This window comes from Cricetulus griseus, chromosome 2 (assembly GCF_003668045.3).
Source record: "Cricetulus griseus strain 17A/GY chromosome 2, alternate assembly CriGri-PICRH-1.0, whole genome shotgun sequence".
NCBI classification, from domain to species: domain Eukaryota; kingdom Metazoa; phylum Chordata; class Mammalia; order Rodentia; family Cricetidae; genus Cricetulus; species Cricetulus griseus.
This window is the reverse complement of record NC_048595.1, coordinates 128,710,798-128,733,281: the sequence shown is the minus strand read 5'-3', so window position 1 is coordinate 128,733,281 and position 22,484 is coordinate 128,710,798. Positions and strand designations below refer to the sequence as shown.

General features: G+C 39.7%; 2 protein-coding genes across 2 annotated transcripts in view; both read left to right on the top strand.

Annotated features, from left to right (window-relative positions):
* The window catches only part of Otud6b (OTU deubiquitinase 6B), a 28,314-nt gene extending 21,878 nt beyond the window's left edge, over nucleotides 1–6,436 (top strand). The window contains exon 8 of the mRNA XM_035439969.1: nucleotides 1,619–6,436. Coding sequence (XP_035295860.1) covers nucleotides 1,619–1,769 — 151 coding nt within the window. The 3' untranslated portion in view covers nucleotides 1,770–6,436. The remainder of the gene's footprint in view (nucleotides 1–1,618) is intronic.
* Nucleotides 6,437–6,591: 155 nt separating this feature from the next.
* The window catches only part of Lrrc69 (leucine rich repeat containing 69), a 125,025-nt gene continuing 109,132 nt past the window's right edge, over nucleotides 6,592–22,484 (top strand). Inside the window, exons 1-3 of the mRNA XM_027403546.2 lie at nucleotides 6,592–8,506; nucleotides 18,981–19,107; nucleotides 22,248–22,320. Coding sequence (XP_027259347.1) covers nucleotides 8,303–8,506; nucleotides 18,981–19,107; nucleotides 22,248–22,320 — 404 coding nt within the window. The 5' untranslated portion in view covers nucleotides 6,592–8,302. The remainder of the gene's footprint in view (nucleotides 8,507–18,980; nucleotides 19,108–22,247; nucleotides 22,321–22,484) is intronic.

The window sequence follows — 22,484 nt, the reverse complement described above, 5'->3', positions numbered from 1 at the left end:
GGAAAGCTTCTAATGCCAGCATTCCATGAGTCTCTGCAGCGGGCAGTTCAGCAACCCTCTCATTTGCAGCTGCCCACACATAGGGTGTATTTAAGATACAGGTCCAAACTCAAAAATCTGAAAAAGTGAACTCTATGTCTTTTTAAAATCCCATTTCCTAGGTTTCTACTCTATAAACCTGGACTTTCCACAGCAGCCCTCCCTTGTTGGATAGCATGGAATACCCTTTTCTTTGTACCCTATATTTTCCTATGTTTTCCATGAAAACATGGGAAAACACATACCCATGTTTTCCAATGTTCCTGCAAAAGGCCAGTGCAGTCATAGTCTTATCCACATCTTATAACCTCACTTCTCATCCCCATCTTTCTTCCATCTCTTGAATAGTGCAGAAGCCTCCCCATGGAGGGCTGAAAACAGCAGTGCTAGACTGCGCTGTGTGTTTTGAGCAGTGCCTGTGTAGTCAGTCTCTTGATGCTTTAAATTTGTGGACCCTTGTCTTTCTTTGTTCACCTAAATATTTTTTGTTTGTTTGTTTGCTTGCTTTTTATTTTTTGAGACATGCTATGTATAACAACTCTGGCTGTCCTGGAACTTGATTTGTAGACCAGGCTGTCCTGGAACTCAACAGAGATCCTCCTGCCCTCCAAATGCTGGGAATACAGGGGTGCATCAGCACTGCCACTGTCTAGCTGTTCATCTAAGCTTGATTAGCATCTATTGAGTACCTGCTCTGTCTGTTATGGTGTTAGAGATTGTCATTCAGATATGGCTTAGTATTTAATGGCAAGGGGGGGAAATAGGAAAAGAACAAAAAGTAGAAGGTATAACCTGCTAAGTGAAGTTTAAAGTCTGCTTTATGAAAGCGATTTCACTTGGGTTCCCTAGGCAAAATGAAAAGCATGAGCAAAGGGTTAAGTGTGCCTGATGCCTGTGTAAGTAGTTTGCAAAGGGCTGTAAAAGGAGTGGCCTGTTATGTACATGATGTCCACTTAAGCATTTTTAGTCAGTTAGTGAGGATATTTATTATAGATGTACAGATTTTATCATAGAAAGGTGGTTGATGCTGGGGATATAGCCCAATGGTAGAGTGTTTGCCTAGTATGTGGGAAACCTTGGGTTCAGTCCTCAACCAGAAAGAATGGAAGAAGACAGATGTGTGATACCAGTGATAGTTTTATGAGAGTGTGTAATGCTCGTTGAGAAGCTATGTGACTTTCTGTTATTAGCATTAGGAGGAGAAGCAGACAGGTGGGGCAAGACAGTGTAGGTTTGTCCTGAATCACCTTAGCAAAGCTAAGATTTTAGCACAGAATCCTGTGTAAGTTTTAGCCCAGTTCTGGCTATAAGACATTACACACACAGTTTAGAAGTCTTAAGTTACAGCTTGGAAAACAGTAGAGTTGTTGGCAGGGGTGTTATGGTTCATCTTTAGTTTTACCTTGACCAGATTTAGAACTAACATAGAGGTATACTTCTGGACATATCTGTGAGGATGTTTCTAGAGAGGGTTAATGGAGGGGCAAGGCCTGCCCTCTAGTGGGTGGCACCTTCCAAGAGTGAGTGAGGGCCCAGGAAAACACTGTCTGTCTTTATCTTCAATTCTTTCCTGCTTTAGTGTGTCTATTGCTGCTGCCACTGCCACCAGCTCCTGCCATCAGACTCCAGCTGTTTTGACCTTCTTTTGTGAACTCCATACCAGCAACTCTCCAGGGAGATTCCAGGCTTTCATTACCAGACTGGGACAGCTGAGGCATCCTCTTCCATGAACTCAGTGGCTCCGTGGCCTCTGCCTCTTCTTCTTGAAGACAATCATTTTTAGACCCGCTTGTCCCCAATGTGTAAGCCAGTCTATTGAATCCCTTTGGGTAACACGTGCACACAGCTGACTGGTTCAGTGTCTGTAGAGCAGCCTTCCTGATAAGGCATGGCGAGTACTTGCAGTTTTGCTGGCTTACTCATTGCAGTGTGTTCATGCTGAGCTTGCATTTTCTCTGACTTCTGTCAGATCTCCTTCAGCTTCTCGGGCAGGCACATTGGGCACAGAAGCAGTAGCACTCACTGGCTCCTAAATTACACAAATTCAGGTTTATACAACAAATCCCATTTTCCATATGATGCCTATTTGTTTTTTTTTGTTTTTTTTTTTTTGTTTTTTTTTTTTCTCATTTTCTGATTTTGTTGCTATAACAAAAATACCTAAGTGAGTTTTGGGAGTGGGCCTTGAATATAAGTAAAGTCTTTATATACTATTAATGGGACACTGATGCCATACTAGGAGGTGATTGGTAAAGGGTTAAAGAGGTGATGAAAATGACAAGCTAAAACAAATGTAACTTCTATTATGTAGCAGAGTTTAGTAAAGCGACTTGCATTAACAGTGAGAAATGAACATATGTCACCAACTGGATGCTCTAGCTAAGGGGCTTTTTAAGTGTTTTGTCAAAAAATGCCTTCAGGATGATAGTAAGATATGAAAGATAAGCAGGTAGAAAATTTATATACAAAGGAGCATGGCTTTGAGAGTTTGAACAATGAAACATTTCATTCCTATGTGATGATTATACCTGGTTGTCAAGTGGACTACATCTGGACTTAATTAAAACCCAAGCTGCTGGGTACACCATTAAGGGATTTTTCTTGATCGGATCATTTGAGGTGGGAAGAACCATGCCTTCTGGTGGCACCCTGTATGATATGGAAGAAAGAAGCATTGGCTTTTTACCTGCTTGTCGTTGCTCTCACTGTCAAGGGCATTCCTTCACCTGTATTAGACTCTACTACTTTTTCCTACATATACTGAAGACCAGCTAAAACATCCAGCCTCATGATGGACCGACTGAACAACTGCTGGATTCTTGGACTTTCTGTCTGGAGAAATAGCCATTGTTGGAATAGTCAGACCACAAACTGTAAGCCACTCTAATCAATCTCACATATCAATCTGTTAGTTCTGTTTCTGTAGAAAATGCTAATACACCTAGTCTCTCCAGATAGTAAATGATGCTCCAAGTAAGAAAGGTCTCCCAGATTGAGCACATTTATGAAAATGTAAAGGAAGTGTGAAGATAAGCTGAATTCAGTCCCTGAATCTTACATGGTGGAAGGAGAGAACTGGCTCCCACAAGTTGGCTTTGACCTTCCAGTGTATGCTGTGGCACTCCTCACTCTCCTACTAAATGTAATTAAAAAAACAAAAATAAAACAACAACAGCAAACTTTTAAAGGAAATCCAAGATAGAGGCTGCTTGCACATGCTGGAGGCAGCTGTGCATGTAGATCTTGCTTGGTGGAGTGTATTATAAACTTGAAAGCCCCACTGAAGTTTTTTTTAAGGATTTGTGTCAGTTTGGATAGAACTGAAACAATGAAAAAAATAAACCTTAGTGCACTGTTGGTAGGATTGTAAAAATGGTACAGCTACTACAAAACACAGTGTGGCGGTGCCTCCTAAGAGTATATGAGCTAGCACTGTATGACACAGTGATTCCACTCCTAATATATATATATGTGTGTGTGTGTGTGTGTGTGTGTATTAGTAAAATGCAAATGTCTACATTTTAATGCGTCAATTATATTTCTAAGATCCACAAAGCAGAAACAGCCCAAATGCCATTCACACAGATTCACTGATGAATAAAAAGTGATATGTAGGTATAATGGACTATTATTTACCAGCAAAAATTTAGTACTGGTATGTGCTTTTACATGGATGAGCCTTGCAAAGGTTTTTCTCAGAGGCCAGTCATACGATTTCATCTTTACATCATTTCCTATATATAATATTCAAAGAAAGCAAATATTGAAAAAATAAAATATTAGCCTGGGTTATGGTTGGTTTTCAAAATATGACCATAATTTTGTTTTTCTCACTTGCCATCAAGAAGTAGAATTTAATTTATCTCATTTGAAATGTGGGCAGACCTCAGTCACTTGCTTCTTTCTAATCAAAAGATTGTATTAGCAGTAATGGCCCATGATCTTTAAGCTAAGTCATGGAGGTAATGTTCCTACCCTACTTTCTGTCTTGAGATACTCACACTTAGAGCCAAGCCACATGTGCAAGCTGACCACCTGAAGGTCCTAGTCAACAACCAGCGTCACTTCCAAAAATAGGGGGAAGTGGGCCTTTAGGTGATTTCTGCTGGTTTAGCCTTCGTGTTGTCACAGATGTCATCAAAGGAAGGAAACATAGGCTTGCTCAAATTAAGATTGGTGAATAAAGTGTTTTACATCGTTGTGTGGTGGCTTCACAGCTACAGATAACCAGAGTAGGTTGTGGTTATACTACCGGTTACATACTATGTATGGTAGAAGAAGGGTTGAAAGTTTACATTGTTGTCTAGGTTTGTCAGGTCATTAGAAAGCAGGAACAGGTTTAAGTGGCCTCTTTTCCCTCTTTAGGTCATTAACAACTTTGCAGTGTTTTTTTGTACCATCTCCTAGGATGCTGGATATGACACACAATAGTCATTTAAGAGGTAATGGTGCCACAGATTTTTAAAAGATTCTTCCTTGTTTATGAGTACACATACATATTCATGTTCATACATGTGAGGGTATGTGTGTGTTCACACAGGAATTCGTGCGTGCGTGCGTGCGTGTGTTTGTGTGTGTGTGTGTGTGTGTGTGTGTGTGTGTGTATGCACGCAGGAATGCACGATGTAGAAGCCCAAAGTAGTTTTGGGGAGTCTTTTCTACTTTCTACCTTATTCATTGAAGTAGGGTCTACATGGCTACTTTAGCTAGCCAATTTGCCCTGGGAATTCCTAGTCTCTGCCTTCCCAGAGTTGGATTTACAGGTAAGCCACCAAACCTACCTTGTATTTAATGGGTTCTGGAGATCCAAACTTTTGTCCTTATGCTTGTGCAGCAAGTATGTTAACCAACCTGCCTTCAGCGGAAAGGCTTATACAATCATGAGAAACCACAGTATAAGTTTCCTAAGTTTGAATTTTTATTGTTTTTAACTATGTGTATATGACTGTATGTATGTGTGCATATGTGTGCATAAGTGCAGGTATACTCTGGGGTTCAGAAGAATGTGTTGGATTATATGAAGCTGAAGTTGCAGGTGGTTGAAGCTGCAGGACATGGGTGCAGGGAGCCAAACTCAGGTCTTGACCGTTGAGCCTTCTCTTTAGCCCTAAGAGTAATACTTTGTAAAGGTAAAGCCCCACAAACATTGTGTTTAAGAGTCTTAGTAGTTTTTCTTACAAACTAAGGTTGAAAGTAAAAAGGCAGTGCTTGTAAATGGTTCTTTGTATACTGACAGCTGGAAGCCACTCATGACCAGGTTTTCTTATGATAGTGACATTAGTTATGCTTTTGTTAGGTTAGTGTTCCTGTTTCAGAAGTGTGGTACCAGCTGTACTTGTGTTGGAACTTCTTGCCTCAATAGCACCTCCCATTGAGGCTTTTCCCCCCATTGTCCATATTTAACATTGTAAACTTCCTCCTACTCATTTCTTTTTCTCTTTGCTTTTTACCTATTGGAACTGTGCCCATCTACTAGAATGGATAGTTATACATAATTATGATTATTTGTTTTCTACAACTGTATTACAATTTCTTTGAGAGCAGAGACTTTTTAAAAAAAGATTTATTTATTTATCATGTATAGTGTCTGCCTGCATGTATGCCTGAAGGCCAGAGGATGGTGCCAGATCTAATTACAGATGGTTGTGAGCCACCATGTGGTTGCTGGGAATTGAACTCATGACCTCTGTTAGGACAGACAGTACTCTTAACTGCTGAGCCATGTCTCCAGCCCCAAGAGCAGGCCTTTTAACTTTCTCATTCACTTCTTTTTTGTTTATGGTTTTTCCTCTGGAGACAGTGTTTCTCTTGTGTTCAGGACAGCTCTGGCTGTCCTGGAACTAGCTCTGTAGATCAGACTGGACTTGAACTCAGAGATCTGATAGCCTCTGCCTCCCAAGTGCTGGGATTAAAGGTGTTCGTCACTGCTACCTGGCTCTCATTCACTTCTTTATAGTCAGTTCTTGCACTAGAGTTGTGTTATGAAAATTTTGAGGGCAGAGTATCATAATGTTGAAATATTTTGAAATCATGATCTAAGTTTGCAACATACTTAATCCAAGTACCTTCAATCATCCTCATATCTAGATATAGATGGGGTTTTAATGATCAAAGGTCACTGACTACAGCTTTTTCTTCTTTCTGTCATCTTATTCTTCAATTAGTGAGGATAGTGTAAAGAACTCTCTGTGTAACTGTTTCTCAGCATCCATAATTATCAACATTGTGTACATCTTGTTTCTTCCCCCACCTCCTGTGTCCCTAGATTATTTTAAAGAGTTCACCTGAAAATTACAGTATGTATTTCTAAATGTTGGTTACATGTAAAGCAAGTCCTACTGTTAATATCATACCATTTTATATACAACAGAATAAAAGATTACTATCATAATCCCCATCAATACATTTCTCTGTATTTATTGATTCCTGTTTTTATTGAAATCAAGATTCTGTCCAGGTACACAGATTTCATTTGGCTAATATTTAATTCCCATTTTCAAAACTTTTTTTTTTCTTTTTGAGACAGGGTTTCTCTGTGGCTTTGGAGGTTGTCCTGGAGCCAGCTCTTGTAGACCAGGCTGGTTTCGAACTCACAGAAATCCACCTGCCTCTGCCTCCCGAGTGCTGGGATTAAAGGTGTGTGCCACCATAGTTTCAGTTTTTAATTATGCACTTGCTGAAACTTCATTTTTTTTCCTTAAAAGAACAGTGTTTTATGTCATGACCCCTTTGACAAACCTCTATTGTCAAAAATATTTGTATCACGATTTATAACAGCAATACTACAGTTATGAGGTAGCAGTGAAAATAATTTTCTGTTTGGGAGTCACTACAAAATGAGTTATTAGAGGGTGGCAGCATCAGGAAGGTTGAGAACCACTTCTATAGAGATTCCCTGTTGTTTGAACTATGGCATGATTGCTGCACCTTAATCTAATGCTATCTCAGCCAGCTATTTCAGCCAGATGCTAGCCTGCTTCTCTAGCAGTGGCCTGGCTGCTCAGGCCTCAGCCTTGTGAGAATTCTGCCCCTGCAGGTACTGGCCCTGTCACTGACACTAAAGGTAGCCTTAGCTAACTCTCATAATTATGAAAAAGACTAGAGATTCAGAGGCTGGGGTGAAAATATGATAGCTCAGAAAGATTGAGTAGCAACTACCTGACCCTTTCTCCTTGCTGGTGTCCATGGAGGACCCTTGCATCTGTTTCTTCAAACCAGAAAAAGCTGCACCACTCCAAACGCCATCCTACTACTTCCTATGTTTCTCTATCTCTCCAGGATGCCCTCTGAAGCTCCATGATTACTTTCTGCCAACTAGTTGCTAGCTCAGCATCCCGACCCATGGTTAATTTTATTTAATTAATGCAAATGCAAACTCAGGGTTTACAGTAGTGATCTAATGTCCCCCAACACTTCCCATGTTTTTGGTTTAGCTGAATGATTCCCTGAGGAATAACTTCTGCTTGCTCTGTGTTCCTCTCTTTTCTGTAGGTGTTGGTTAGAACACAAAGCTGTGGTTAGATGCAGGTCTTTTTTTATGCATGAGTATTTCATCTGTATTCTTTGCCTCATTCCATCAGATGATTTCATCCCACATAGTGTTTTCAGTTTCAAATGGCTACATTGGCTAATGGGGTTATTAACCTTGTTCCTATCAAGCTAGCATTCAAGTATGATTTTTGAGGTGGTTCTTGATTTCATTAGAACTAGGAGAAATGATGGGTTTTCTAAGGCTTTTTTTCCATTTATTAGCTTCAATTTCTGCATGAATGAAAGCTGTGAACTGTTTGAATATATTGACAAGCAGTTTGTACTGGAATAATGTAATAAATGCTTGATTCACTTTCAGACTTAGATGATGTCCCACCCACTCCAAGTAATGATTAATGAGTTTTCTTTTTTCTTTTTTTACAAACTCCAAGGCTTCAGTGTTAGGAAATGGTTCAGTCAACTCTAGATACTACTTCCCTCCAGATATTTAGCGTTCTTCATCTCAAACTGGTGGAAGACCCCCCAAAGCTTATCCTGCCTCCTGATGTGATCTCAGTATTTGGTAATTCCCACGTGTCTGCCATAAGATACACAATTCCTGCTTGTATGCTTTCTGGCTCAACCTGCAGGGGTTATTTCCCCTCTCTAGCTAGAAAATCATCTAATACCTCCTACCTTCATCATAATGGGGAGGTGGGTGGTTTTGTTTTTATGACACAACAATTCTGCAATTAGATGGCTGGGGAGATATATAATAAGAAACTCCTCCATCATGGTCGCCTTTTCAAAAATCATGACTGAGAGATTGTTGATAAGAGCACTGAAGGGTGGTAGCAACACTAAGATCATTACTTTGAATGGGAAGAAGATGACAAAGATGCCCTCAGCACTAGAAAGGCTGCCTGCTCTGAAGACTCTAGACCTGCGAAATAATCTCATCTCCAAAGTGTGCCCAGAGCTAAGCACCTTGACTCAGGTGAGGCAGCTCAGGTCTTTTGGGGTTGAGGATGGAAAATAGATGAAAGTGATGAGTGACAGAGTAATGGCACTTTGATCTCTGGAGTCTTAGCTCTCTGGAGACAATATGGAGTGCTGTTGGAGAAGCATGAGTAGCCATTCTCGCTTGGGGCATTACACATGGCAGGAAAGATGTTGCAATTTACTCCTGTGCCCTTTGGCCCACATCTGGAATCAGAATTCAATCTTTGCTATGCTCATCTTCCTTCAGGCTGTCATCTGGAAAGACTTTGGAAGCCTGGGTCTGGTGGTCTGACTACCTTGGGGCTCACATCTGGAAGTCAGCTTTGGGGTTCCAGGCGAGACTGTGCCCATCCCCCTGCAGGGGTGATTCTGAAGTCTTTACATATGGAATTAAGACACATTTAGCATGTTGGGGAGGGAGTTACTTTTTCATTTCCTAGAACTGGCTGGAACTTTAAGTGCTGGGTTGATAGGAATAGGAAGGAAAGGAATTTCTCTCCCCTAAAACAGCCCTTAGGAGTTGGTTAATATTTTTAAAAAAGAATATCCTTCTTAAAGGGAAGCCGTTGACATGGATGGGTCCCAGATGCTTATGGTAAATGTTTCTTTCTGATAATGTCTGACTCCAGCTGCTAAAATGTTGAAGTTAAGAGAAGACAAGCCACACAGTTTTCTTTCTGTTGACTTCTTCAGAGTCACCAACACTGAAAGAATTTATAAACAACTGTTATTGCAACTTACTAAAAGAGTAGATCTGTCATCTCCATACTACCTCTTTTCCCCTTTATCAAACCATTTATCCTTGTAATCTTACCTATATCTTGTGAAGATATGGGCTAATACTCAGTGACAGTTATTGATAGTACCTTCAAAAGGTGTAGGTCTAGCTATAAGACAAGGACTCCCATTTTTCTAATGGGACAGATGAGTTTCTGTCCAAAGGAATGTAGGGTCTCACTGAAAATCATAAACTGATCTCTTTCCTGTTTGGATTTCTTTCTATTCAAATAGCTCTTCATGTTGTTATAAGAAAACCATTATAAGAAAACTTAAATAAGCTTTTGTGACACCTTCAATCCCAGTCCTCACTTTCATACATAATTACTCTCAATTTATTCTCTTTCTTGGTGTGTCCATTTTGAATATTATTCCTCAAATTCCAAAGGCAAGTTCATGCTAAGCTTAGTTTCTGCAGTTATCTTTTCAAACTTAGTATCATGACACATTTAGATCTTCCAGTAGCCACAGCCTCACTCTGCTCCCCACTGTGTAAACTGCCAATACCAACAAGTGCCGTTCACTCTGTCCTTGCTCTGGTGGCCTGTATAGCATTTACATCTTGTTCAGTTGTAACCATGATCGAGCCTTTACTTGCCTCTCAGAGAATTCTACAATGTACATTGTTAATGAGTGTCATTCAGAGAGAATCAGTTAATATATTTTTATTACCTTGGACCACCTCATGTTTTTTTTCTTTATACTTAGAAAAATTAGATCACATTTTCTTATATTGCCATATTTAGTCCTTTAATTCTTGTTGTCATGGCTTCATTTTGTTTCAAAGTGATGCTACATAATTTTCAAATGTACCTGTTCTCTGTGATATTTTTCTCTAGGAACCTCCATTTCCTTGTCCTTAATAAGCTGATTGTCCTCTAGATTTGCTGGATGCTGTCAGTCCAGGACATCCCTTATGTTATCCTGAAGTAGACTCAATTGTTTTCTATAGCCTGTATTTTCCTCCTTACTCTCCCCTCCTTAACCTTTTTTTGTCCTTTTCCATCACTTCCTCTGCTGCCTCCCATGGATTGCTGTAATTATAACCATGTGACTACACGACCAGCAAGTTATTCTTTTTCAGTATAATAAGTCTCCATATATCATCCCAGTCTGGGTATGTTGTAGCTTAGGTCCCTTGCATTTCTGAAAATGTCTGTATTATGTCTTCATATTTGAATAATGAATTGTATAGTAAAAATTCATGTTAAAAAATATACTTCCTCTGAAAAGAAACCTCCAGAGCTAGATATGATGATATTGTCTTCTTTTTGTGGTGCTTTTTTTTTAAATAATTTATTTAACTTTATTTTATGTGTATTGGTGTGAAGGTGTCAGATCCCCTGAAACTGAAGTAATAGACAGTTGTGAGCTGTCATGTGGGTGCTGGGAATTGAACCCAGTTCCTCTGAAAGAGCAGCCAGTGCTCTTAACCACTGAGCCATCTCTCCAGCCCCTTTGTGGTGCTTTTTTATTGTTTTCATATTCTTCTATTAGGAGAGAACCCATGTTTTGACTTTTGTTACTCCCTTCAATTTCTTCCAGTAGGGAACTGGCTTAGCTTAGTGTTTTAAGAATCCATACTGTGCTGAAGTCAACTGACTTGACCCTAGGTTCTTGTGGTCTGTCTTTAGAGTGATTTCTATGTATTTCAGGCTAATGGCTTTATGTAGTTTTGCTGTTCCATAAAGTAGTGATGTTTCTTACATAAGCGTTCAAGCGAGGTTAGAAAATAAACAAAATCTATGTCTCCTTTCTAAGAGGAGTGATAGATGCAAGCAAACTGTGCAAGAAACTTTCAGAGAATGTGTAGAGATGACCAGTTTAAAAATACTGTTAACTTATTCCCACAGTTGTTATTAGAAAGGACAGATGAAAGTGAGGGAAGAGTGAAGGGAGAGAGGAGAGAAGAGTGAGAAGCAGGGAAGGGAGAGGAGAGTGGAGGGAAAGGAAGGAAGGAAGGGAATGTAGGGCAGGACAGGAAGGAAGCAGGGAGGGAGACAGTAAAGGAGAGAGAGGCAGAGACAAAGCCCCGAACCTGGTGTGAGTTTGGGCTATTGTTGGACCATTATCAGTCAAAAGTAAAGCATTTGGTCTCTGGTGATCACCGATCTAAATGTATTAATGATGATTATCCAGAGATTTGCACACTTGTTTGGAAATGAAGGAACACTGCAAAGGGAATACTTATGCCATAGTAAACTACTCAAAAAGGTTGAGGCAAGGGGAAGTAGCTTTTTTTTTTTTTTTTTTTGCTTTTGCTTTTGAAGTTATCCCATTTCTCTTCTTTCCTCCCTCTAAACCCTCTCATATTACTTGCCGTGATCTCTTTCAAATCCATGACATCTTTTTTTATTCATTACATGCTTGTATGTATATATGTATACATATATATTCCTAAATAAAATTTCCAGCAAAATAAGGAAGATGCAAATTATTGTGATAAAATAATCCTTGGCTTAACAAAAAGGAACAAAAATGTTTGGTGCCCATCAAATTTGAGCCAGTTACTGAACAGATGTTCTTGGAGAAATATTGTTGATGTAAAGTTGTTAATGGCTTTTTTTGTGGTTATAGTAGAATTCTCTGTTTTAAGTAAACATGCATTTACTTACTGTATAATCCTGTACTGTATAATCTATCTAGTAAAGGTTCTGAGTAGACAATTCTCAAAAGACATACACAGAGCTATGCATGTCTATGAGAATGTGTTGAATATTAACTATAGTCAGGGAAATGCAAACCAAAGCCAAAATGAGATGTCATTCACATATGTTAGAATGAATATAGTTAAGTGAAATGTGACAAGTGTTGGTGAGGATATGAAGAAAAGGGCATCTTGTATATAATGGGACTCTTATTTTGTATAGTCATTGTTGAAAGCATGATAAATCCTCAAGAAATGAAAACTTGAAGTATCTTGTTACCCAGCAGTCCTACTCTGGGTCCATGTACAGAAGGAATGGTATGAATGATGAGAAGAGACATCCGTGGGGCATGTTTATTGTGGCATTATTCGTGGCATCCAAAACACAAAAGCATCTGAAGTTTCTATCAATGTATGAATAAAGAAAAGGTGTGTATGTATTTACAACAAAAAGCCATTCAGCCTTAGAAAGGAAGGAGTCCTGCTACTTTGATAGTAAATGAACCCCGTAGACATATTCAGTGAAATGAGTGGACATCAAAAGATGTGGTACATAATAACCAGATGTTATATAATTCTAGCACTTGGGAACTATAGAGGTAGGAGGATCCACTCTCTGAAACAGTCAGTTCTAAACCAGCCTGAGATATGGATGGATGGATAGATAGATAGATAGATAGATGCATAGATAGATACATAGATAGAACCACCACGTCTTTCCTAAAACAACTTCCACCCTAAACTCCCAACCATATGATGCATAAATTACTTTTTATGACATCTGAAAATGTTAAACTCATGGAGATAGATGTGGAATGGTAGTTAAATGGGTTTTAGGGGGAAGAGATAATAGGAAGTAGATCAAAGGGGGCAAAAATGTTATATAATACAAACAAGTTCTAGAGATTGAACATGCAATAATGTACCTGTAGTTAGTATTATATATTTGAGACCTAAGAACAGATCTAATGCCATTCTTAGTACACACACACACACACACACACACACACACACACACACACACAGAGAGAGAGAGAGAGAGAGAGAGAGAGAGAGAGAGAGAGAGAGAGAGGACAGGGAGGGAGGGAGGGAGGGATGGAGAAAGACAGGAGAGAGAAGCAAACACACAGAGAAATGCTTATATATTCTTTTTTTATTATTTTTATTTTATTAGTTCAAATTAGGAACAAGCTTGCTTCAGATGTCAATCCCTTCTCCCTCTCCCTCCCCTCTCCCCAACATCCCACCTGTCCCTAGCCATCCCCCCTCCACTCCCCAGGCAGGGTAAGGCCCTCAAAAGGGGCTCCCCAAAGTCATCATCCTGGGCCAGGCCTAGGCCCTTCCCCATGTGTCCAGGTCAAGAGAGCATCCCTTCATATGGGATGGGCTCTCAAAATCCCTTTTTTTTTTTTTGACCTTACATATTTAATACAGTGCATTACTCCTGTACAAATGGAAAAAAAATTAAGTTCAACATTTCTAGAACAATATGGCTGTTAATTTTTGTACAATGCCAACTAGTAAACTGGGATATTTTATGTATATAAAGACCAATAATGGCAGTATGTTATGCATCAATAGCAGCTTTTCCAGGTTCTGCAGTCATTTAAACAAAATTGTAGAGACATCCAGCACTCTCCATTAAAAAAAAAAAAAAGTAAAAAACAAAATCCCAGAAAAACAGCACAGTTCTGTTACTCTTGTGGTACCTGGCACCATTTTTTTTTTTTAATTAGCTTTTCAATCATCTTCTGGAAGGAAACCATTCTAAGCAACATCATTAAAAATAGCTCTGATAAAGCACGGTCACTACTATGAATCATAAAGCAGGTCCACATATGAGTGATAGAGACCATCTAGCCAGTCGCACCACCACTGCCCGGCTACAAGTGACTTTTTAAATAAAAGTAAGAATGTTAGCCAAATCCAACTTTTATTCCAACTTTTACTTTGTTTAATTCAGTAGATGGAATCCATTGCTTTGTAAGTATTAGAGCATGCAAGAATGTTCCTTTAAAGCAGTGGCCCCTTTGGTGGAACAATCCTGTCACAGGGGTTGTGTATCAGGTATCCTGCATATCAGATATTTACATTACGACTCATAACAGTAGCAAAATTACAGTTATGAAGTAGCAGTGAAATAACTTTATGGTTGGGGGATGCCAGGACATGGGAAATTGCATGAAAGGGTTGAAGCATTAGGAAGGTTAAGAACCACTGCTCTAAAGTATTCCATTTCAGAAGTGTTTAAGTGTCTCTTAGTTTCAGCCAGATATTTTTCTTTTTAAAATTTATAGAACGGCATGACTTTGTAAATTTGGCCAATCAGGAGAAAATAGGCCAGCGTTTATGAACTGTGTCCCAGTTACTATCTCTGGCGTGTGGTTAGAATTGTATGAGTAAGCTGTTGGTGGAATAGCAAGTGTGCTCAAGAATTCCCATGTCCTGGAACACATGGTTGATCTGGACATGAGAATACTGCTGATGCTTCTGAGCCCTTGTCCATAGGGCTTGTATTGCTAACTCTCATGGGGAATGAATATATGTTCGTAGTTTAATCACACTCTTAATCTAATTAAGCTCAGTGCCCCAATGTCTCATAAAAGAGTGGCTGTGATGAGAAATACATGAAAAAATGGGTTAGAGTTATAAATTGTTAAGACAGCAAATAAGTTTAAAAACTGAAAGTCATTGAACTATCACATGTGTATATGTATAATTACCTGCTGCTTTTCTAGCAACATGCATTGTCTTCTGGGCCTGAACAACTATAGTTAATGTGAAATAAGTGCTCATTTGCCAAGCATCTTATTGTACTCTCTTTAATCCTTAATACAACTTAGAAGAATAGTAGACATCATTATCTTTTTTTTTTTTTTTTTTGGTTTTTTGAGACAGGGTTTCTCTGAGTAGCCTTAGCTGTCTTGGAACTCACTCTGTAGACCAGGCTGGCCTCACTCTCACAGAGACCGAGATCTGCCTTTTTTCTGCCTCCTGAGTATTGGGATTAAAGGTGTGTGTCACCACCACCTGGCATTATCTCCATTTTTTAAAAGAAATAAAGGCTTAGAAATTTGAATGACTTTTCCCTAGATCACAAAGAGCCCAAGAGAAGGGTCATGAATGAGAGACTCACTTGTTCTCACACTTAGGAATTCCATAAGATGCTGAATTGGAAGCCATCATATATACTCACAGGACCTGGTGTAGGCCCTGTGCATGTTGGCTCCGTCTCTGTGAGTTTGTATGGCCTTGCTCATACTGATTTAGAGAACTTTTTTTTTTTTTAATGTTATCTCCTCTGGCTCTTACTCTTTCTATCTTCTCTTCTATTGAGTTTCCTGATCTATGAGGGGAAGAATTTGATGGAGACCTTCCCATTTAGGGCCGAGTGATCCAAGGTCTCTCTCTGCATAATATCTACCTCTGGGCCTCTGTATTTGAAAACATAGCATTTGATGGGCAGAAAAATTCTCTATTGAGTGATTATTTGAACAGTTGTTTAGACATAATTCAGTAGGATTACGAAGAGGGATTTAAAGTAATGTTACAGCATATTTGTTGCAAATTCAGCTGAGCAATCTTAGACACAGGCAGTACCAACAGAGTGATTGGTATGGAATGTGAGACTTGCACCTACTAGGAATTTTGATGTTAAGATTTTATTACTGATTGAATTCAGAAAAAGGAGAAAGACAAGTTCTAGGTGATCCTAAAGTTTGGGCACCACAGGATTATAGTATTGGTAGATATATTATCAAAAGCATGGAATGGAAAAGCTGATCTACTTTGTTCATGGGTATCACCAAGTTTTAGAATTTTAGCTAAGCGTGATCCACTGGAGATGTGTTAGGAGCCAAAACCAACAAGATGCAGTTTTCACAGGGATAAATGTAAATTCCTACATTTAGGTTAAGAGAGGAATTCATTGCACAAGTCCAGGATGTGGGTTATATGCTTGACAGTTAACATAGGCTTGTTGTTGTTATTTTTGGCCATGCAGAGGGTGGTTTATGCACAAGTAATGTGCCTCATTGTCAATAATATATGACATGTTAGACTACATTAATGAAAGTGTACTCATCTGCCAAAGATTCCACCATGCCCAGCATTTGTGTTGTGAATTAATTGTCTTTTTCATACTAGGCACTAGTGTTCTGACAGGAGCACTCACAGTGATTAGAAAGTGGTCAGTGTGGTCAAAGGGTCTGGAAATTATGTCCTAAGGAAAATAAATGGTTAAGGGAAAGATGGATCAAATTCAGAGAGTATGATAACAATTCTTCAACATATTTAAATATTATGTAAGAGGAATGGGAGTGAAACTATTGTTTATGGTTGCTGTGGGAAGAAGTGGGAAAGAGGTACAGAGAGCTAGAACTTAATTATAAAAAACGTAATAGACGGCCAGAGAGATAGTTCAACAAGTGAAGGTGCTTGCCACTAAGGCTGACAGCCCAAATCCCTGTGATTCATGTAGTAGAAGGAGAGAAATGACTCCAGCTAGTTCTCCTATAACTTCCACAATGATGCTGTGGCATGTGGACCCTCCTCAGATTAAATTTAATATACAATTAAAAACAATGGATGGAAGATAGACATTAAAGACAAAAGACCTACCTGTTGCATGTTGTGTTCACCAGGAAGATGTATAATGCTCACTTGCATTTATGGTAACTAGGTGGCTTATACAAGTTCTTTCTAATTGTTACATGCACTAATTTCTACATCATGTGCTAACAAGAAATGTGCATTTGGCAATGCTGTCACTTGGGGTTTGGAACCATATCGAACTGCTGAGAGAATACCAGTAGAACTTCCTTCTGGAGATAGTTATTGAAATAATGCAAGCCAAAGAACTTAAAATTGTTTGCCTAAAATTCCTCCTTAGAAACCATATGTACCAAGCACTCAGGAGGCAGAGGCAGGCAGATCTCTGTGAGTTCAAGACCAGCCTGGTCTACAAGAGCTAGTTCCAGGACAGCCTCCAAAGCCACAGAGAAACCCTGTCTGGAAAAAGCAAAAGAAAGAAACCATATATAACTGGTATGTTACCAAAACCCTTGCTAGGATCAGTTTTGTCAAGGAACCCCCAATTTTTCATCTCAGACAACTCCTTTGCAAAGTGACTTCCCCAATGTCCCTAATCCAGCTCTGAGTTACTCAGCATCTCATTACTGTATTTCCTTCTTATTTAACAGTTAATACTAACAGAAATAAATTATTTTTGAACTTGTTGTTTGTCCTACTTCCCAACATTAGATTGTAAGAGTTCTTGAGTGTCTTATTCATGACAACACTGCTATCATCCAAGACAGTGACAAGTAGTAATAAATCCAAAATAAATAGAAGTAATGAAACATCTAGGTGGGGAGGAATTTTTCAACCATAATGCAATCCTTGACTTAGTCTTTGGAATTTTATATAAATTTTGATAATTTATGCTGAACCTTAGCATATTTTCACGGAGACAGAGTATGTTCCTTGCTGCCCATCATTTAGGAGATGGTTACAGATTTAAAAACAACTAATGTCCTTTTGGGCAGGCATGGTGGTGCACACATGTAATCATAGATATGGGAAGCTGATGCTGGAGGATTGTGACCAACCTGCTCTACATTTTTATGAGCCAGTCTTGAATGGTGACTTACCTCCTTTTTAATCCCATTACTTGAGAAGCTGAGATAATGGATCACTATGAGTTTGAGACCATCCTGGTCTACTTAGTGAGTTCCAGGCCAGTCAGGGCTAAACAGTGAAATTCTGTCTCAAATAACAATGAAACAATAATAATTTTTAAAAGTCTTTGAGCACAGCTGGGCGTTGGTGGCACACGCCTTTAATCCCAGTACTTGGGAGGCAGAAGCAGGCGGATCTCTGTGAGTTCGAGGCCAGCCTGGTCTCCAGAGCGAGTGCCAGGATAGGCTCCCAAGCTACACAGAGAAACCCTGTCTCGAAAAACCGAGAGAGAGAGAGAGAGAGAGAGAGAGAGAGAGAGAGAGAGAGAGAGAGAGGAGAGAGAGGCTCTGAGCACTATATTGAATAAGAATAAAAGTAGGTGTCCTGGTCTCATTCCTGAATTTAGAAGAAATCCCATTTCTCCTTTCGTATTATCAGGTATAGATTTTTGCACATAATTTAACATGTTAAGATAAGTTCCTTGCACAGGGCGGAGGTGGTGCAAGCTTATACCTTTAATCCCAGCACTCGGGAGGCAGAGGCAGGCAGATCTCTGTGAGTTTGAGACCAGTCTGGTCCACAGAGCAGTTTCCAGGACAGCCTCCAAAGCTACAGAGAGACCCTGTCTTGAGGGGAAAAAAAAGATACATTTCTTGTAGTCCTGGATTCCTCAGATCATTTATCATAAGGGATGTATTGCACATGTGTGGTGATTGCTGCATATTGACAGTAGTTTAAAAGAATGCAGTTATCCTGGATGTCATCAACTGATGAATAGATAAAGAAAATGTGTTGCACATGCAAAGGGATTTTATTTAGTCATAAACAAACAAGGAGTCATGACATTTTGAGGGCTTTAAGTGAAACTGGAGATCATTATTTAAGTGAAATGCACCAGCCTAAGATTGACAGATACCATGTTTACTCTCATATGCAGAATCTAGTGTGTGTGTGAGAGAGGGAGAGGGGGAGGGGCAGGAGGAGAGACAGAGCAGTGGGGGAGGGGGACAGGACCATAAGAGAAGCGAAAGTTGTAAGGAGGGTGCAGCTGGGTTTGGGGAGAAGATGATAAAATAAATGTAATATAGGAGAAGAGGAAATACGTGCCACAACTGGGGAGATAGCAAGAGAGGGCTAGAGAGGAAGGCGGAGGGCAATGGGGAAGCAGGATGAATATGAACTAGTTAGTATGAAATTCATGTGTGAAAATGCCATAATGAAATTACTCTGTGTGCTAGCTTAAGAAATGGATAAAAATAGTATCTTTATGTTTTCTTAAGTTCTGTAGATCTCTGCAGTCTTAACTTCTGCGTTTCCCATTTGGAGCTAGATAATGTACAAATACCTTAACTCTGTATGTTTGCAGTTGACATTACTAAATCTGGGAAACAACCTTTTAGAAGAAGTTCCTGAAGAATTGAAATACCTTACCTCCCTGAAGAAGCTTCATTTATTTGGAAACAGAATTTGTAGAATTGCTCCTGGAGTCTGGGGTAAGTTAGTTAAGGAGCACTGTAGCATTGTGTTTAACCCCCTGTGTTTAATAATTTGATACAGAAATGAAAAAAAATTCCACTGTGTAGAGATTAAGGAATTTCTGAAGCAACAGTTTTCAATATTAAAACAAATAAACAAAAACCCCTTTTCCTGGCTAGTGATGGCGCATGCTTCTATTTTTAATTAATTTTTATTTAAATTAACAACAATCTTATTTTAATACCAACCCCAGTTCCCTCTCCCTCCTGTCCTCTCATTCCCCCACCAACCCCCCCATCCCACCCCATATCCACTCCCCAGGGAGGGTGAGGCCTTCCATGGGGGAATCATTAATCATTTGGGGCAGGGCCTAGGCCCTCCCCCGTGTATCTAGGCTGATAATGTATCTGTCCATAGGAAATGGGCTCCCAAAGCTCATTTGTGCACTAGGGATAAGTATTGGTTCCACTGCCAGAGGCCCCATAGACTGTCCAGGCCCGCCAACTGACACATTCAGGGGACTTGGTTCTGTCTTATGCTGGTTCCCCAGTTGTCAGACTGGGGTCCTTGAGCTTCCACTTCCTCAGGTCAGCTGTTTCTGTGGGTTTCCCAGCATGGTTTTGACCCCTCATCACTCCTCCCTCTCCATAACTGGATTCCAGGAGTTCGGCTCAGTGCTTAATTGCTTCCATCAGCTACTGGATGAAGGCTCTAGGATGGCATTTAAGGTAGTCATCAATCTCATTATAGAGGAAGGGCATTTAAGGTAGCTTTTCCATTATTGCTTTAATTCTTAGTTTGGATCATCCTTGTGGGTTCCTGGAGATTTCCCTAGTGCCAGATTTGTTGTTAAGCCCATAATGGCTCCCTCTATTAAGGTATCTATCTTTTTTTTTGCTCTCTCTGTTATCCCCCCAACTTGGACCTTCCTGATCACTCATGTTTTCCTCCTCTCTCCCCTTCTCCCCTCCTCTTTCTTCTACTACCCCCTCCCCATGCTCCCAATTTACTAAGGAGATCTTTTCCCTTTCCCCTTCTCCAGGGGACCATGTATGTCTTTCTAAGGTCTTCCTTGTTTCCTAGCCTCTCTGGGATTGTGGATTGTAGGTTCGTAATCCTTTCCTCTATGACTAATATCTACTTATAAGTGAGTACATACCATGTTTTTCTTTCTGTGTCAGGGTTACCTCACTCAGGATGGTTTGTTCTAGTTCCATCCATTTGCCTTTGAATTTCAAGATTTCATTGTTATTTTTCCCACTGAGTAGTATTCCATTGTACCATATTTTCTTTATCCATTCTTCAGTTGTGGGGCATCTAGTTTGCTTCCAGGTTCTGGCTACTACAAGTAATGCTGCTATGAACATAGTTGAACAGATGTCCTTGTGGTATGAGTGTGCATCCTTTGGATATATGCCTAAGAGTGGAATTGCTTGATATTGAGGTAGACTGATTCCCGTTGTCCTGAGAAACTGCCATACTGATTTCCAAAGTATCTGTACAAGTTGGCACTCCCACCAGCAGTGGAGGAGTGTTCCTCTTTCTCCCCATCCTCTCCAGCATCAACTGTCATTGGAGTTTTTGAGTTTAGCCATTCTGAGAGGTGTGACATGGTATCTCAGAGTTGTTTTGATTTGCATTTCCCTGATGGCTAAGGATGTTGAGCAATTTCTTAAGTGTCTTTCTGCCATTTGAGATTCCTCTATTGAGAATTGTCTATTTAGATCTCTACTCCATTTCTAAACTGGATTATTTGGTGTTTTGGTGACTATCTTCTTGCATTCTTTGTATATTTTGGAAATCAGCCCTCTGTCAGATGTGGGGTTGTTGAAGATGCTTTCTTTTTGTCCATTGTATAACTTTAGCTTCTTTGTCAAAATTCTGGTGTTTGTAGGTGTGTGGGTTAATATCAGGGTTTTCAATTTGATCTCATTGGTCTACCTGTCTTTTTGTGCCAATACCAAGCTGTTTTCAGGACTATAGCTCTGTAATAGAGCTTTGAAGTCAGGGATGGTGATACTTTCAAAAGTTCCTTTATTGTACAAGGTTGTTTTGACTATACTGGGTTTTTTGTTTTTCCATATAAAGTTGAGTATTGTTGTTGCAAGGTCTGTGAAGAATTGGGTGCATGCCTTTAATCTCATCCTTGGGAGGCAGATCCAGGTGGATCTCTGTGAGTTCGAGGCCAGCCTGGTCTAGAAAGTGAGTTCCAGTATAGGCTCCAAAGCTACATAGAGAAATTCTATCTCAAAAAACCAAAAAGAAAAAATATACCTTTTGAAAATTTCATGCATAAATATAATGTTCTTTGATCAAATCCAGCTTCCATGCCCTGTCCTCCAACCTGCTGTGTTTTATGACCATTTCCCAATTGAGCAGAGCAGATTCACCGCAGTCAAAAGCCTATGCCAAAGCTAAGTCAACTGTAAGCTTTCTTTAGGATTGTGATAGACAAAAATGGTTTTTTAATTTTTTTCTGACGTGAGACAAAACAGATCCACAGTTGAATAAACTGCTTCTCTTCTATTGGTATTTTTAATATTTTGAATTGGGTGCCATAATTTTCAAGTTGGAGCATTGGGGAAAAGCAGTTTGACCCTTTGTTTGTTTGTTTCATGTAAAGATTAAGCCAAAACTTGCTTTCATTCCTAAACAGTAACAGTTTCCTGTAGCTGGTTGCATGGTGGTAGCCCTGGATGATGAATCCTGTTATCAGGATTAATGGAGGAATTTGTCATTGAGAACTCTGTCATGTTTGTGTCAGGCATTGTGGGGTTACTGTACTCCAGTGGAAAATAGGGCCAGTCTGTTCAAAAGAAAGAAAGGTTGTGGCAAGACAGAGACAGAAAAGCTGTCCGTGTGAATGCTGCAGGGAGCTTGCATGGGAAAGTGTACTACCTTTTGCATCTGCCTTTTAGTTCTTAGATACAGTTAGTGGTGAGCCTGGCTCTGTTCATTGTCCTTAGATACCCTGGCTTAGCTCTGTAATGATTTGTTTACATTTCTTCTTTTGCCTTATCTAGTTTATGAGATTATCTGTATTCATCAACCAGCAGAACCATGGCCAAGGCAAGAATACAAAGAAGTCAAAGGTGTATTGAAAGACTAAAGCTTATTTCTTGAGGGATGGCTAAAGTGACATATTGTTTTCTGACAGATGGCTTGCAAAAATTGATTCTGCTTAATCTGAATGACAATCAACTTGAGAGTCTTCCTCAAGAAGTTGGCAGGTAATTTTATTTATAGTGAAGCTTGATTAAACATTCCATGCCTCTCCTTTCCCAAAGTTCATCTCATTCCTTTGATGGTGTTAGGCCTAGCACCAAGTAGTCGGCAACAGAGGGTGGGGTGGGGGGAATGGGGGCTGGGGGTGCAGGAGAGTTACAAATAGCAT